Source organism: Cotesia typhae, unplaced genomic scaffold (genome assembly GCF_013202065.1).
Source record: "Cotesia typhae breed Kobodo isofemale line unplaced genomic scaffold, CoteBio_Ctyphae contig_22, whole genome shotgun sequence".
Taxonomy (NCBI): Eukaryota; Metazoa; Arthropoda; class Insecta; order Hymenoptera; family Braconidae; genus Cotesia; species Cotesia typhae.
In genome coordinates this window covers 4,681,561-4,693,751 of record NW_027423728.1, presented here as the reverse complement: position 1 = coordinate 4,693,751, position 12,191 = coordinate 4,681,561, and the positions used below count along the sequence as shown (strand labels likewise).

Below are 12,191 nucleotides of genomic sequence, written 5' to 3'. Positions count from 1 at the left end.
TTTACCATTCCAAAATTAAACGAGACATCATCATTCCTATCATTCAGTAGTAGATTCTGCTCATAGATGACGTAAAACTTGATTTCTTCCGTACTTAAAGAGATTTTTTTTAATATTTGATGCACTTCCTGACAGTGTTCTCAGTAAGTTTTTTTTTTATTGATAATTTTTGCAATTTAAAGAAGTTAATTGAATTAATTTATTAAATTTATTTTTAAATTATATCTTTATGTTTATAAAAAAAATAGAAAATTATAATTAATTAGTTTGATAATTATGTTTTAATTTATTTACATTGTAAACTTAAAAATAACACAGAAGTTTTGACTAACATTAGAAATTTTTTTAGAAATTTATATTTTATTAAATTTAGCTGTCATTTCACAATTTTTTTAATTTTCTGCAACAAATAAATTATAGCAAAAATGACATTTAATTTAGCTGTCACTTCACAATTGTTTTAATTTTTTTTAACAAATAAATTAGAGTAAAAAAAAATTATTTAAAAAATAGAATTGTAGAAATTTTAGTAAATTAAAAATGCAATTTTTTAAAAATACAATTTTGTTATTATTATTATAATTTAATATAAATAATAATTTTTTCCAGAAAAAATTAACTAATCATGCAGTTATTTTATCTTCTAACATTGCTGATTTTTTATCTTACTATTATTTCAACTGTGGATAGCGAAAAAAGAGTAACAAACAATACACACAGCGTCACTGGTGGATTGTTAATTTTTCCAGGTAAATAACTTTATCATTTTTAGTTAATAAGCGTTAGAATACTCGAAATTTTTATCACAAAATTTGTGAGTTTCTGACACGTGTATTGATAAAGAATTTTCTTTTATAACTTCCTATTCAAATAAAAATTTTTTTAAGTTAACTCATTCAATGAAAAAAAGGCTATTTGGCAGCCGAAATGGAAGTAGATTTCATAATGAATAACAAAAAAATAATAAGATTGTATGCAAGCTCAAAAATATAATTTATATGCGATTTTGAGCTATTCTAGATCAAAAGTGCGATGAAAACTTAATAAAACACTATTTTTTGAAATTTCAAACTGTCATAATATAAATTTGAAATGAATCAACCGATTTTTACGCGGTTGGCGGCAATCGATGCAGTTTTTCATGTTCTTTAAAATAGATATTTTTTTTTTATTTTTAGGAACAAAATGGTGCGGTCCTGGTAATGTAGCACAAGACAATTATGATTTAGGGTCTGATAGAAAGGTGGACATGTGCTGCAGGGATCATGATTTATGTGAGCCAAAAATTCGAAGTGGGGAAACGAAATATGGAATTAAAAATGACGGAAAAACACCACTGTAACTTTAAATGCTAATTATTATTATTTTTTACAATTTATTTAAAAACTTGTTTTCCTTTATTGATAAAAATAAAAATAAAAATTATTGTTTATATTGTGTAGATTAAGTTGCACGTGTGATGAGGTCTTCTCTAATTGTCTGAAGGCTGTTAATTCTTGGACTAGTCAAATCATTGAAAATATATACTTCAAATTGTTGGGTCGTAAATGCTTCTATTATAATCCTAAAAAATAATGGAAATTCCTTGTTCCAATTTAAAAATTTTTCTTTATTTTGGTAAACAAAAAAATGTCCAGTCGATTTGTTGGAAGAAATAAATAAAATTGTATTCACTAATCCCATGATTGTAATTTTATCTACTAGATATATTCTTACGTTTTATAAAAATTAAAAAATCTTTTTTTTTTTTTTTTTTTTTTTTTTAACTACATAATGTTATAAAAACTATCTTGTCAATCCCGGAAAAGAGAGAGATAAGACCAGAATTTATTATTTTAAAACGAGTTAAAATATAAAATAAATAGATGGTGCTGTATCAATTTTCTCAACTATTTAATAATTTTACCTCGTGAATTTCCATCCAGAACAAATTTAAAATCCTTCGCTTTGCATCAGTGAAATTTTGCTGATTTCAAAGAAGTAAGTAGCGCAAATCATTAGCGTGATCATTTTTAATTACTCAACAATTGAATATAGATTTAAATTGATATATAAAACATATTATTAACTAATGGAAAAAATTACAGCTCAATAATTATAATTTACAGATTAAAATTTAATAGTTAAACGCCCAAAAGAAAAACTTAAAAAAATTTCAAAGCAGAATATCGAGCAACTTGAAATAAAATATTTTAAAAATTCAATTTTCCAGAACGTCTGTAAAAATTAAATTTTAAAATTGAAAATTATAGTTTTAAATAAAATTTTTACAAAACAAAATTTCTTGTATCAATTTTTATAATTTCAAAATTTACTTTTTACAAAAATTTTATTTAAAATCTGAAATTTTCATTTTTTTTACTATTCAACTATTCTTTCTAGTTTTGTATTAAAAATTTATAAAACCTGAATTATTTATCTTCCAGAAACAAAAAAATGCAGATATTTGTTCCAATCTTCGTATGCTTTTGCCTATTCTTTGTTTCGATTTCAAGCAAAAGCAATTTTCATAAAAAAAATTCTTTTGTTTCTAATAAAATTGAAAAAAAAGCAACAATAAGACTTCAACGATCAATTTTTAAAAGACTAAAAATATTTCCAGGTAAATATCAACTAATCAAATAAAAATTTCAATTTCTAATTTGTATAAAAGTCGACACTAACTGTTAATATTTCACTTTCAATTAAAATTGAACTACTGTACTAACTATTAATAAGAACTGCCAATAAAAAAAAATGATGAAGAACTTGTTTTTCATTTTTGATATCTCTCAGGAACAAAATGGTGTGGTCCAGGTGACATCGCGTCGCATACTTATGATCTGGGACAATTCAACGACACAGATAAATGCTGCCGAAATCACGATTTGTGCCAGCCTATTATCCTGTCAAAACAAACAAGATACGGAATAGAAAACAAAGGACGCATTGCTATGTAAGGCAAAATTTTTCTTAGATAAATTTTCAATACTTGGAACTTTTAACTGAACAATTATTAAAGGTAATTGGTGATTAATTAGTAATTACTATTTTTTTGTCACATTAGGCTGAGTTGTTCTTGTGACTCGGCCTTTTACAAGTGTCTCAAAGCAGTAAACTCAACAGTGAGTCGCATTATCGGAAACAGTTACTTTAATTTACTGCACCGCAAGTGTTTCTACTTTGACGCAAAAAAAGAAACTTTCGAATGGATGAAAGTCCCCGATTTTTCAGACAGCTCGATCATCAAATTCGTCTCTAAATTCACTAGGAACCCTTTCAAGAAAGATTAAAACTTGTAAATTATTTTTTTTAATGTCGATAATTAAGAATAAAAATAAATTGAATTTTTAAATATAATTTATTAATTTATTAAAAATAAATTTAAATCTAAGAGCCTAATTGAGGAAGAAAAAAATTTTTCAGATCTACCTTACCATAAATTATAGTTAAAAACTACACCAATAGATAGAGCTAAATGTAGACTTTCTTTTCAATATAAGAGAGCGCGATTATTGTTACTTATTTACAGTTCAATTTTATTCGAGAATGTATAATTATTTATTTAACCGAATTAATATCTAGTAAGTACTGAAATTACTTGTCACGGAAAAAATTATCAATAAGTAAGATTAAATTTTTTTATCCTAATCGAGTTCTATAAAATTATATCGCTTAACTTCTTCATGAAAACACGAAAGTTCTCTGTAATGTCACACAGCAATCAATAAATTCGCTGCAGTATGCAATTGCTGCATAGAGATAAAAATCTCGGAGTGTTCGAACAATTTTATTTATTTCAATACATCGAATAATTGTTAAAATTATATTTTAGTTGTAATTGATGTTTAAATTTTAAAATAAATCTCAATTATCATGAATTTGAAAGAAAGGAAATAATTTTCTAGTGAAATAAAAAAGAAAAATCTTTACGTTGATTTTTAACAGAAACCATGAGGAAATTGCCTTTTATCTTCTTAATTATTTATCTGGCATCCGTTCAATCGGAAACTTATTTTCCAACTTCCGACCTTGAACTTGATGATGTTCCACAAAAGAATGGAACTAAAACATGGGGAACTATTTTTCCAGGTAAGTTGTTTTTTTAATTATTATTGTAGTCGTTGTTATTGTAATTGAAAGAAATTTTTTAGTTTATAAAATAATAGCTCGGTTAATTTATTTTTAAATAATTAAGAGAAGAAATATTTATTGAGTTTGTTTTTTTAGGAACAAAATGGTGTGGTCAGGGGAATAAAGCGATGCATGAAGACGACTTTGGTAAATATCGGCGAACTGATATGTGCTGCAGAAATCACGACCGCTGTCCGAAAAAGATTAAAGCTGGGATGTATAAATATGGGCTTCAAAATTCTGGATCCACAACTTTGTAATTAAAATTTTAATTCACTTTTTTTATAAATTAACTCTGGCTTTGTTTATTAATTAGTTCAAGGTATTTTTGTTTATTGTTAATTATTAGTCATTATTTGCTTCCTTATTATGTGGATAGTTATTAATTTTTCCGTTATGTTATTTTGTCATTACTCGTTATGCAATATGATAAAATTACACGGGATTCAAGTGAGTTATCTACAAAATTAAACAAATTAATTTTGTTAAAATTAATTGCATTCTAAATACAGTAGCGGTAAAAACGGTATTTTTACAAAATACTGGTATAATTACTTCGTTAGTTAAAAAAATTAAAACTGGAACTAAAAAGTACTGTTTTTTAAAATTGAGTTTTATGGTAATTTTTTTTCTTCTTTAAATAATTTTTTACTACTATAAAGTTTTTATAGTAGTAAAATTGTACTTGAACTTTATTTTGATTATCAAAAAAAACAAAAATATTTGATTGAGATGAAATTTAATTTATAAAAAAATTAGATAATTTTCATTGCAATGAAAGTGATTATTTTTTAGAAAGATTTTTTTGCATCGTTACGGTCAAAGATCAATCATACCGATTAAAATAATAATTCCGGCATTGCACTCGTTAGCGTTTACTCCGGCTCAAGCGCAATCACCACCCCCGAATCACTGGCTTTTTACAAACACATAAACGTGAAAAATTTGTTGCAACGACATCCAAAAAGGTTTTCTCTTTAAATCGGTTATCATCTATCCGATGGATGAAACTCGCTCCGGTCGGGCACACTCATGTATTTATTTATTTTGTTTGTTTGTTTGATTTAGAATAATAATCCTTAGAGTTTGTTCTCGACGAGAGTCTACTGAGATTAAAATCCCGCCAAGAATCTTGTAAACTTTTATTTAAATCTCGCTACCGAACAATTATCACCGGTTTATGTATTTTTATTGAAATCCAGAAAATCCAAATTAATAAATGGTTAGAGGTTTATTTTACCCTCTAACAGTTTTTAAACTCAATAATTCCTCAAGTTTCCGATTACTTTGTAGCTATTTAAGTAGTACCCGACCATCGATCAACAATTTATTTAAAAAAATTAATAAATAGTTAGTAATTCACCGCTAATTGGCTAGACTAAAAACTAGACGAAATTTTGGACAACAATTGATCACAAGTTAACCCATACTCTTTTATTTTCCGCCTAATTTAAATTTAACGCCTAGCTATGTTTTATGTACGATCACGGGAAAAACAATTGATCTGCCAGATCTTACTTAATTTATCATTTATCAACTGAATAATTAGTTACTTATTTTCAGATTGAGCTGTAAGTGTGACGAAATGTTTTACGACTGCCTGAAAGAAGTGCAATCAATAACCAGCCAAACCGTCGGTATTTTATATTTCGACATTCTGAAACGCCAGTGTTTTGCGTACGATACCGAGCAAGACAACGGGCTCTACAAGTGGCGAACTAACCGAAAATTTTCCGATAACGGGTTTATAAAATTCGTATCAGGAATCATTTAATTATCCCCACCCATTATCCAATAATTAATGTAATTAACCATTGTTATCATTATCAATTCTCAACTAATCTCAACAAAGTTAATAACAACTTTAATTACGATAAATATATTTTTAGACTACCCTTATTTGTTGTAATTACACCCGATCATTATAGACTCCATACTAAATAAACGTTTATGTAACAATTATTTTGATAACATTTATTATTTTTTTTTATCTGCTTTCAATTAATGCCACACTATAAATGTTAACATTCTCTTCCGCACAATAGCAGTTGTATGTACTAATGATTTATCATTATATACTGACGTACAGTAGCAGCCGAGCGGCCAATGTATAAAAATGATTAAATCCATTAATTGAATTTGTAATTTAGACCTTCGGACCTATTAACAGACTCACGTGAGCTGCTGGTTCTTAATTGCAACCGAAATAACAACGGTAGTTAGTTCTACGCAGGTAGTCATTGACGAAAGGTAAACACGCAACTAAATACTCAAACTCAGTCCTTTTAATTTATTTTAACATAGCATTAAATAGACATAAGTGTGATTTGGTTTTTTATGTGATTTAAATATGATTAAATCAGTCATATTCACAATATTTGTGGTAATTATAGTCTTTGTAATTAGCAAATTTGCTTACGGACAGTTTGAAGATTATCAAGTGGATTTGGACGAAGCCTGGTTCACGGAAGATTTATACAATGATCCTTACTTTAAGAATTTGACCCAAACGAAGAACTATGGATTTATTGCACCAGGTACTTTTTTTTTTTTAAACAAAATTAAAAAAAATAATGATTTTACAATTTTTTCATGCAATATTTTTTTTTACCATGTTAGAGTCAAGTTAAAACGACAATAAACAAAAATAATTAATTTTTCGAATTGAGCAATCATTTATTAAATTATTTCACTACAGTTAATTCATACATTGAAAAAAAATTAACTTGAATCTAGAGAAAAATTCTTGAACCCAGAGAAAATAATTTTTAAGAGTTTCATTGTTTTGAATGAAGATGAAAAATTTCTATTAAAAAAAAAATGCCGCGAAATTTTAGGCAAATTTTTCATATTTTTGTAAAAACTTCTACCAAAAATCCAATTTTCATTTTTTTTTCCTTCGTCCAAGTCCTAGTTTGAAGTTTTTAATTTTAGTAATCCCTTATTAAACATGTATCTTTATGACAGTACAAAGTTTGAATAAAATATTTCATTTTTTACATTAAAAAAAAAAAAAAAACTTGTTGAAAATAGGCCATTTTTTCGGAGGAAACCCATGTAACCTTAATCCAAATAAATTTTTTTTTCTGCGTAGGAACCAAATGGTGTGGTCAAGGTGACAAGGCTGAAAATTACGATGATTTAGGAAAGTTCAATGATACGGACATATGTTGTCGTGCGCACGATAATTGTCCAGTGATTATAAAAGTCGGTGAAACATGCCATGGATTAACTAATCCAGATGCTTCTTCAAGGTTACTCATTACTTATTAATCATAAATCATAACCGAGTGTTTAAATAATCTTCTTTTGAATAATATAAAGTTTTCTCGGACGTGAATAATTTGCATTCGAAATTCTTAAAAATTTTTGCTCTAGTGGGTAATAATGACAGTCAATCAATATCAAAAAATTCTAGTTAAGTTAAAATGAATTAATTCCATGCCTTCTCCTTTTAACGTGTAATTAAAACCTTCTCTCATAAATTATTTTATTAAAAATAAACAATGAAATTAATAACTTCTAGATTAAGTTGCGATTGCGACAGAGATTTCTACAAATGCCTGAAAAACAACCGCAACATCGTAAGCAAAACAATCGGGACAATCTACTTCGACTTGCTGAAGAAAAAGTGTCTTGACTGCATTGCCGGAGATTACAAATGGGCGGAAAACGAGGCTTATTCCGAAGCCAAGTTCATTCTGTTTATCCGAAATTTGCTGAACTGAATAGAAGGCTATAGACTTCCAAATTAGTTCTGAAAAAAAAAGTAAATAAATAAAATTAAGCCTTAACATCCAATTAAAGCGAGGAGAGCGCTAGTTGAACCAAGAGCACGATGTGTGACGACTTAATTACCCTTGCCGATACAGACGATGAAACAGTGCAGTATGAGAAAACACGTGTGTTCTTTATCGAGTTTATCTCCCGTCCCTCTTTATTCTTTTAGTTCATCTTTTCTCTTATTATCCCGTTTGTTTAATAATTCATTTCATTTATTTAACTCTCGCTCCCGCTCGATTTTTTTACTTTATCCACCTCCATATATTATTGCTGTATGTTTTACCTCCTGCAATTACACCATCGGTAACCGTTTGTATAAAACGCAAATTTTAAAATCCAAGGAATTAATTTAAAGCCTGAATTATACATTTGCAATGTTTATTCTCAATGGATTCATTTTTGCATTTAAATGCAACTGAGACAATTGTTTTTGTTTTTATTTTTAATTTATTACGTTTTTATGGATAGAGTTGAAAAAAAATGCGAGTAATTGATTACGGTAATAAATATTTTTAAATATATTGAAAACATTATAAATAATTCTTAATAAACTAAAAATACAATTAAAAATATAAGTTTATTTGTTTTAATTTCTGACTGAATGTTGGATTTATCTAGTTTTGTATAGACAAATAAAATTTTTTTTTATCGACTAGATTTTTTTCACAAAAAGAAATTGTTTTTTTTTTTTTTTCGTATGTAAAATACGCGTATTTGTGATTTTTTTATAGGAACAAAGAGAAATACTTTTAAATTTTTTTTCGTGTTCGAATGCGGTAAAAAAACGATTTCTAATAAAATTTTGTGGTAAGTATCGTTCAAAATACTTTACAACACACACACAATTTTTTTGACTGAAGAAAGACGTGAATGTTAGAATAGAGTAAGCTGGAATGTTGACAGTTAGTCAACATTCAATTTTATGTATTTACATATCATAGAGTTTTGCATGAAAAGTTTCGGTAAATATTTGAAGCTTGTATTTACAGTTGATAGAAGTAAAAAGAAAAGTAATACCGATGTTGTGCCGAGTGATTCGTCGCTTGACCTTTTAAAAAGTTCAAAAAAATGAATTATAGTTTAAAAAAATGATTAAAAAAAAACTAAATTAAACAATGGAATTTTTCTTAGATCAATCATGGGTAATTTAAGAAATTTCTCGTAGAAATTTCCTTTGATCAAAAATGTCTCGGTGCAATTAAAGCCATTAATACTATTAAAAATATTACGATTTATTAAAAAGAGCGCATTTGAGATTTTTTTTTGGAAAAATGAATTTTTCCAATTAAATAAAGTTGAAACAAATAAATTTACTTTTTTAATTTATCTTTTGTTTAAGCTTAACCTTATCCTTGTGTAATTAATACAAAATGGAACAATACGAACAAAGTTTCCGGTGTAGTTAAACATTCGTATCAACCCTTCAATGTTGAAATCGAGGGAATACTGTACATAAGGGTGATCACCATGACATACGATATCCAATTTACCAAGAATGAGAATCAGTACAACTCAGTCAGTATTTATTTATTTACTATCCAGGGTATGTTTTAATTGTCAGTAATTTCCTTTCTTGTATTACCGAATTCAAATATTTAAACCGCAAATACGCATACTAATACCGAACAAGGGTAAACAGGTGTTTAAATGGATATATCGCAAAATGGCATCATCATTAATATAGTTTGTACGCATGGTGTACATATTTTAGTATAAATTTTTCAAGTATACGTGCCTCAAATGGAATATTCATTAGATTCATTTGCGGAGAAAAAATTACCATCGACATGGAAATGCCGAGATCATGCTCAAGTTTATCTTTTTTTAATTGGGTGTGGCTTCATTAAAAAATAAAATTAAACCGAGATTAATATCGTATGGAAAAAGGTAAATTGCCTCGATCTACATGTCACTGGATATTTTGAATATTTCCAATTAACTTTTCTTGAATCTCGATTATTTAAATATTCATAAGTCCAACATTTCATCTTTTTAAAATTTATTTTTTACTTTATATATTACTAGCTGTTACCCGTCCGCTTCGCTGAGCATTTTGTAGAATTGTATTTTTAGATCTATAAAAGTGTTAAATTTGTATTCCTTTCAAATGCTCGGGACTTTCTGGACAATAATGACGGAAAACGAGTGTAAATTCACTTCACAAACCTTAAGCTTATTACGCAACATCGACATTGTCAGAAAATTGCCCCTTTCCAGCCTAACGACGTAAATAACTATTCCGATATTGTTCTACAATGTGAATGTAATTTTTCTCAAAGTTAATACTTAAATCTCTAAGTTATTTATGGTATTGAGTATGAAATTTTCGGAAAAGTTCCTTAAATTAAATGACTCATGATATATTAAACTGTAATAATTTTGTATACAGAAAAAATGATTAATTTAAATCAAGAAAATCATTTTGAAGAGACTCATCGTTTTGATTTAAGTTGGAAAATTCTTAAACTAAAATTTTTCTCTGTTTGAGTAAATTTTATTTGATTCAATCTCAATTCAAGGCAATGTTTTTTTTTTTTTTTTTTTTTTTTTCAGTGCATTAAATTATGATTGAAATTTACAATAAAATTTTTATGGGAAAAATTAATTAACCAATCAACACCCGACTATTTTTTCACCTGACCAAATTTTGTTTTTTCTACTTAAATTAAAAAATTTCGGGATTTGAAAAAGACTCAATAAATAAAGTCGAAACTAATCAATTAAACTTTTTTTTTAATTTTATATATATACCTTAAATATTGCCTAAAATTTTCTAAAATCCGCGACCTGAATTCCCACAATTAACATCTCAAAAAGGATAATATAAATAAGATCCTGCGCACCCGCACCACCACGTTGTCGCCCCCACTCCTCAAAAGCATCTTCCTCTCTTCCTCTTCAGCTTACTCTACTACTTGACTCTATCGGTACCCGATACTCCTCCGCACGTAGTAGCTCGCGAGTCGCGTTTTAGAGCGCGGAACATCTAGTTGTGTTGAGCCGATCCGAACCGACGGACGCGCTCTCTCTCTCTCTCTTTCTCTCTCTTCTCTGTCCGGCAGGATTATTAGATCACCATATTCGAATCGAAATTCAAATCAGTGTCTAATTAAAATTAAAATTCTTAAATCAAAAATATAAATACGAGAAAAAAAAAATTATAATATCCACTGCCTCGAACTCTGACCCGTGAGAGATACAATATCACTTTTTGTATTAACACACACAATAAACATAGCCATGAAACTCTGAGAAGTTTCAGTTTAAATGCGCTCGTAAACTTGAATATAAATTAACAATGTAAAGTTTTTATAAAAATTATTTATTTTTTTCCGACTTGAATCAAAAGTGAAATTTTTTAAAGCTTGTTTTTTATAATAATAATAATAATGACGATTGAAATGAACTATTGTAATTAATATAAAGATAGGAGCACTAATAAAGAGTGATGATAATAGTATAGACTTTGAAATAAATATTTATTTATTAATAAATCATAGATTAATATTAATATTAATAAATCACGAGTGATAGTGACGAAAGCAGAGTTTGTTATGATCTATTGTCAGTGTGAAACAAGTGTAGGGTCTAATTGTTATAAATATCATTATAAAAATATTACCGATAGTAATAGTAAAAAACAACTGAGATGAGGATGAGAATGCACTCGATTTCAGTTGTCTTCTCGGTATTTATTATTGCATTTCATGTGAATGAGATTTATTGCCGTGTTTATGTAGATAGTAGTAAAAATAATCATAACAATGATAATAATAACGATGATAAGGACAGCGAAAGTTACAACCAAACATTTATTGACGATCAAGATGGGAGACAAATAAGCTTCAGACAAAGACACCGATTCACGATTGACGAACTGTTGAATGCCAAATTCCCGAACCTCATCTCAGGGGATTTCGATTTGGATATTTGCAAAGCAGGTAAGGTTACTTTATTTTTTTATATTTTCACCTAAACAAATTGATTTATCAAACAATATTTGTAACAATTTTCATGATTTATAATTTTTGGTCAATTCGATTTTCTATGATGTTAATATATAATTTGAGCTGTTTTGAAAAATCTGAGGAAATTTTTAAATTTCGCGGTTTTTTTCTGTTTTTGAAAGGACGTTTTTTTGTCATTTAAAATACTGTATTTATATATTACGTTCAATCATATACTTATTTACAGTTTGTTGTTTATTTAAATCAATATTTTATTTTTTCAGTTGATTTTCCGACTTATGTAGCTATTGTCAACTTTTTACTATAATTGTTGAAAAATAATTTGAG

At 27.5% G+C, this 12,191-nt stretch overlaps 4 protein-coding genes across 4 annotated transcripts in view; all 4 read left to right on the top strand.

Annotated features, from left to right (window-relative positions):
• Positions 1–9: 9 nt before the first annotated feature.
• On the top strand, positions 10–1,677 carry LOC141524123 (phospholipase A2 large subunit-like). Its single transcript, XM_074237786.1, has 4 exons — positions 10–143; positions 610–749; positions 1,179–1,338; positions 1,443–1,677. Exons 2-4 carry the CDS (start codon positions 626–628, stop codon positions 1,573–1,575), a joined length of 417 nt encoding a protein of 138 aa, XP_074093887.1. The 5' UTR covers positions 10–143; positions 610–625; the 3' UTR covers positions 1,576–1,677.
• Positions 1,678–2,426: 749 nt separating this feature from the next.
• Positions 2,427–6,075, top strand: LOC141524089 (uncharacterized). Its single transcript, XM_074237742.1, has 7 exons — positions 2,427–2,602; positions 2,776–2,935; positions 3,047–3,267; positions 3,483–3,563; positions 3,928–4,071; positions 4,210–4,369; positions 5,677–6,075. Exons 1-7 carry the CDS (start codon positions 2,437–2,439, stop codon positions 5,885–5,887), a joined length of 1,143 nt encoding a protein of 380 aa, XP_074093843.1. The 5' UTR covers positions 2,427–2,436; the 3' UTR covers positions 5,888–6,075.
• Positions 6,076–6,205: 130 nt separating this feature from the next.
• Positions 6,206–8,470, top strand: LOC141538569 (phospholipase A2-like). The gene is made up of 3 exons (XM_074260125.1): positions 6,206–6,650; positions 7,208–7,367; positions 7,640–8,470. The coding sequence occupies exons 1-3, from the start codon at positions 6,464–6,466 to the stop codon at positions 7,839–7,841; spliced, it is 549 nt and encodes a 182-aa protein (XP_074116226.1). The 5' UTR covers positions 6,206–6,463; the 3' UTR covers positions 7,842–8,470.
• Positions 8,471–10,500: 2,030 nt separating this feature from the next.
• Tok (tolloid-like protein 1 tolkin) overlaps positions 10,501–12,191 on the top strand; it is a 34,264-nt gene continuing 32,573 nt past the window's right edge. Inside the window, exon 1 of the mRNA XM_074237602.1 lies at positions 10,501–11,837. Within this exon, the coding sequence (XP_074093703.1) occupies positions 11,546–11,837 (292 nt within the window). The 5' untranslated portion in view covers positions 10,501–11,545. The remainder of the gene's footprint in view (positions 11,838–12,191) is intronic.

Excerpts from the sequence above, each read along its gene's own strand:
- LOC141524123 (XM_074237786.1), top strand. The coding sequence starts at position 626 with ATGCAGTTATTTTATCTTCTAACATTGCTGATTTTTTATCTTACTATT. Across the intron at positions 750-1,178 it reads TGGATTGTTAATTTTTCCAG|GAACAAAATGGTGCGGTCCT; the intron begins GTAAATAACTTT and ends TTTTATTTTTAG. Across the intron at positions 1,339-1,442 it reads AATGACGGAAAAACACCACT|ATTAAGTTGCACGTGTGATG; the intron begins GTAACTTTAAAT and ends TATATTGTGTAG.
- LOC141524089 (XM_074237742.1), top strand. The coding sequence starts at position 2,437 with ATGCAGATATTTGTTCCAATCTTCGTATGCTTTTGCCTATTCTTTGTT. Across the intron at positions 3,268-3,482 it reads TAGGAACCCTTTCAAGAAAG|AGAGCGCGATTATTGTTACT; the intron begins ATTAAAACTTGT and ends TTTCAATATAAG. Across the intron at positions 4,370-5,676 it reads AATTCTGGATCCACAACTTT|ATTGAGCTGTAAGTGTGACG; the intron begins GTAATTAAAATT and ends ACTTATTTTCAG.
- LOC141538569 (XM_074260125.1), top strand. The coding sequence starts at position 6,464 with ATGATTAAATCAGTCATATTCACAATATTTGTGGTAATTATAGTCTTT. Across the intron at positions 6,651-7,207 it reads CTATGGATTTATTGCACCAG|GAACCAAATGGTGTGGTCAA; the intron begins GTACTTTTTTTT and ends TTTTCTGCGTAG. Across the intron at positions 7,368-7,639 it reads AATCCAGATGCTTCTTCAAG|ATTAAGTTGCGATTGCGACA; the intron begins GTTACTCATTAC and ends AATAACTTCTAG.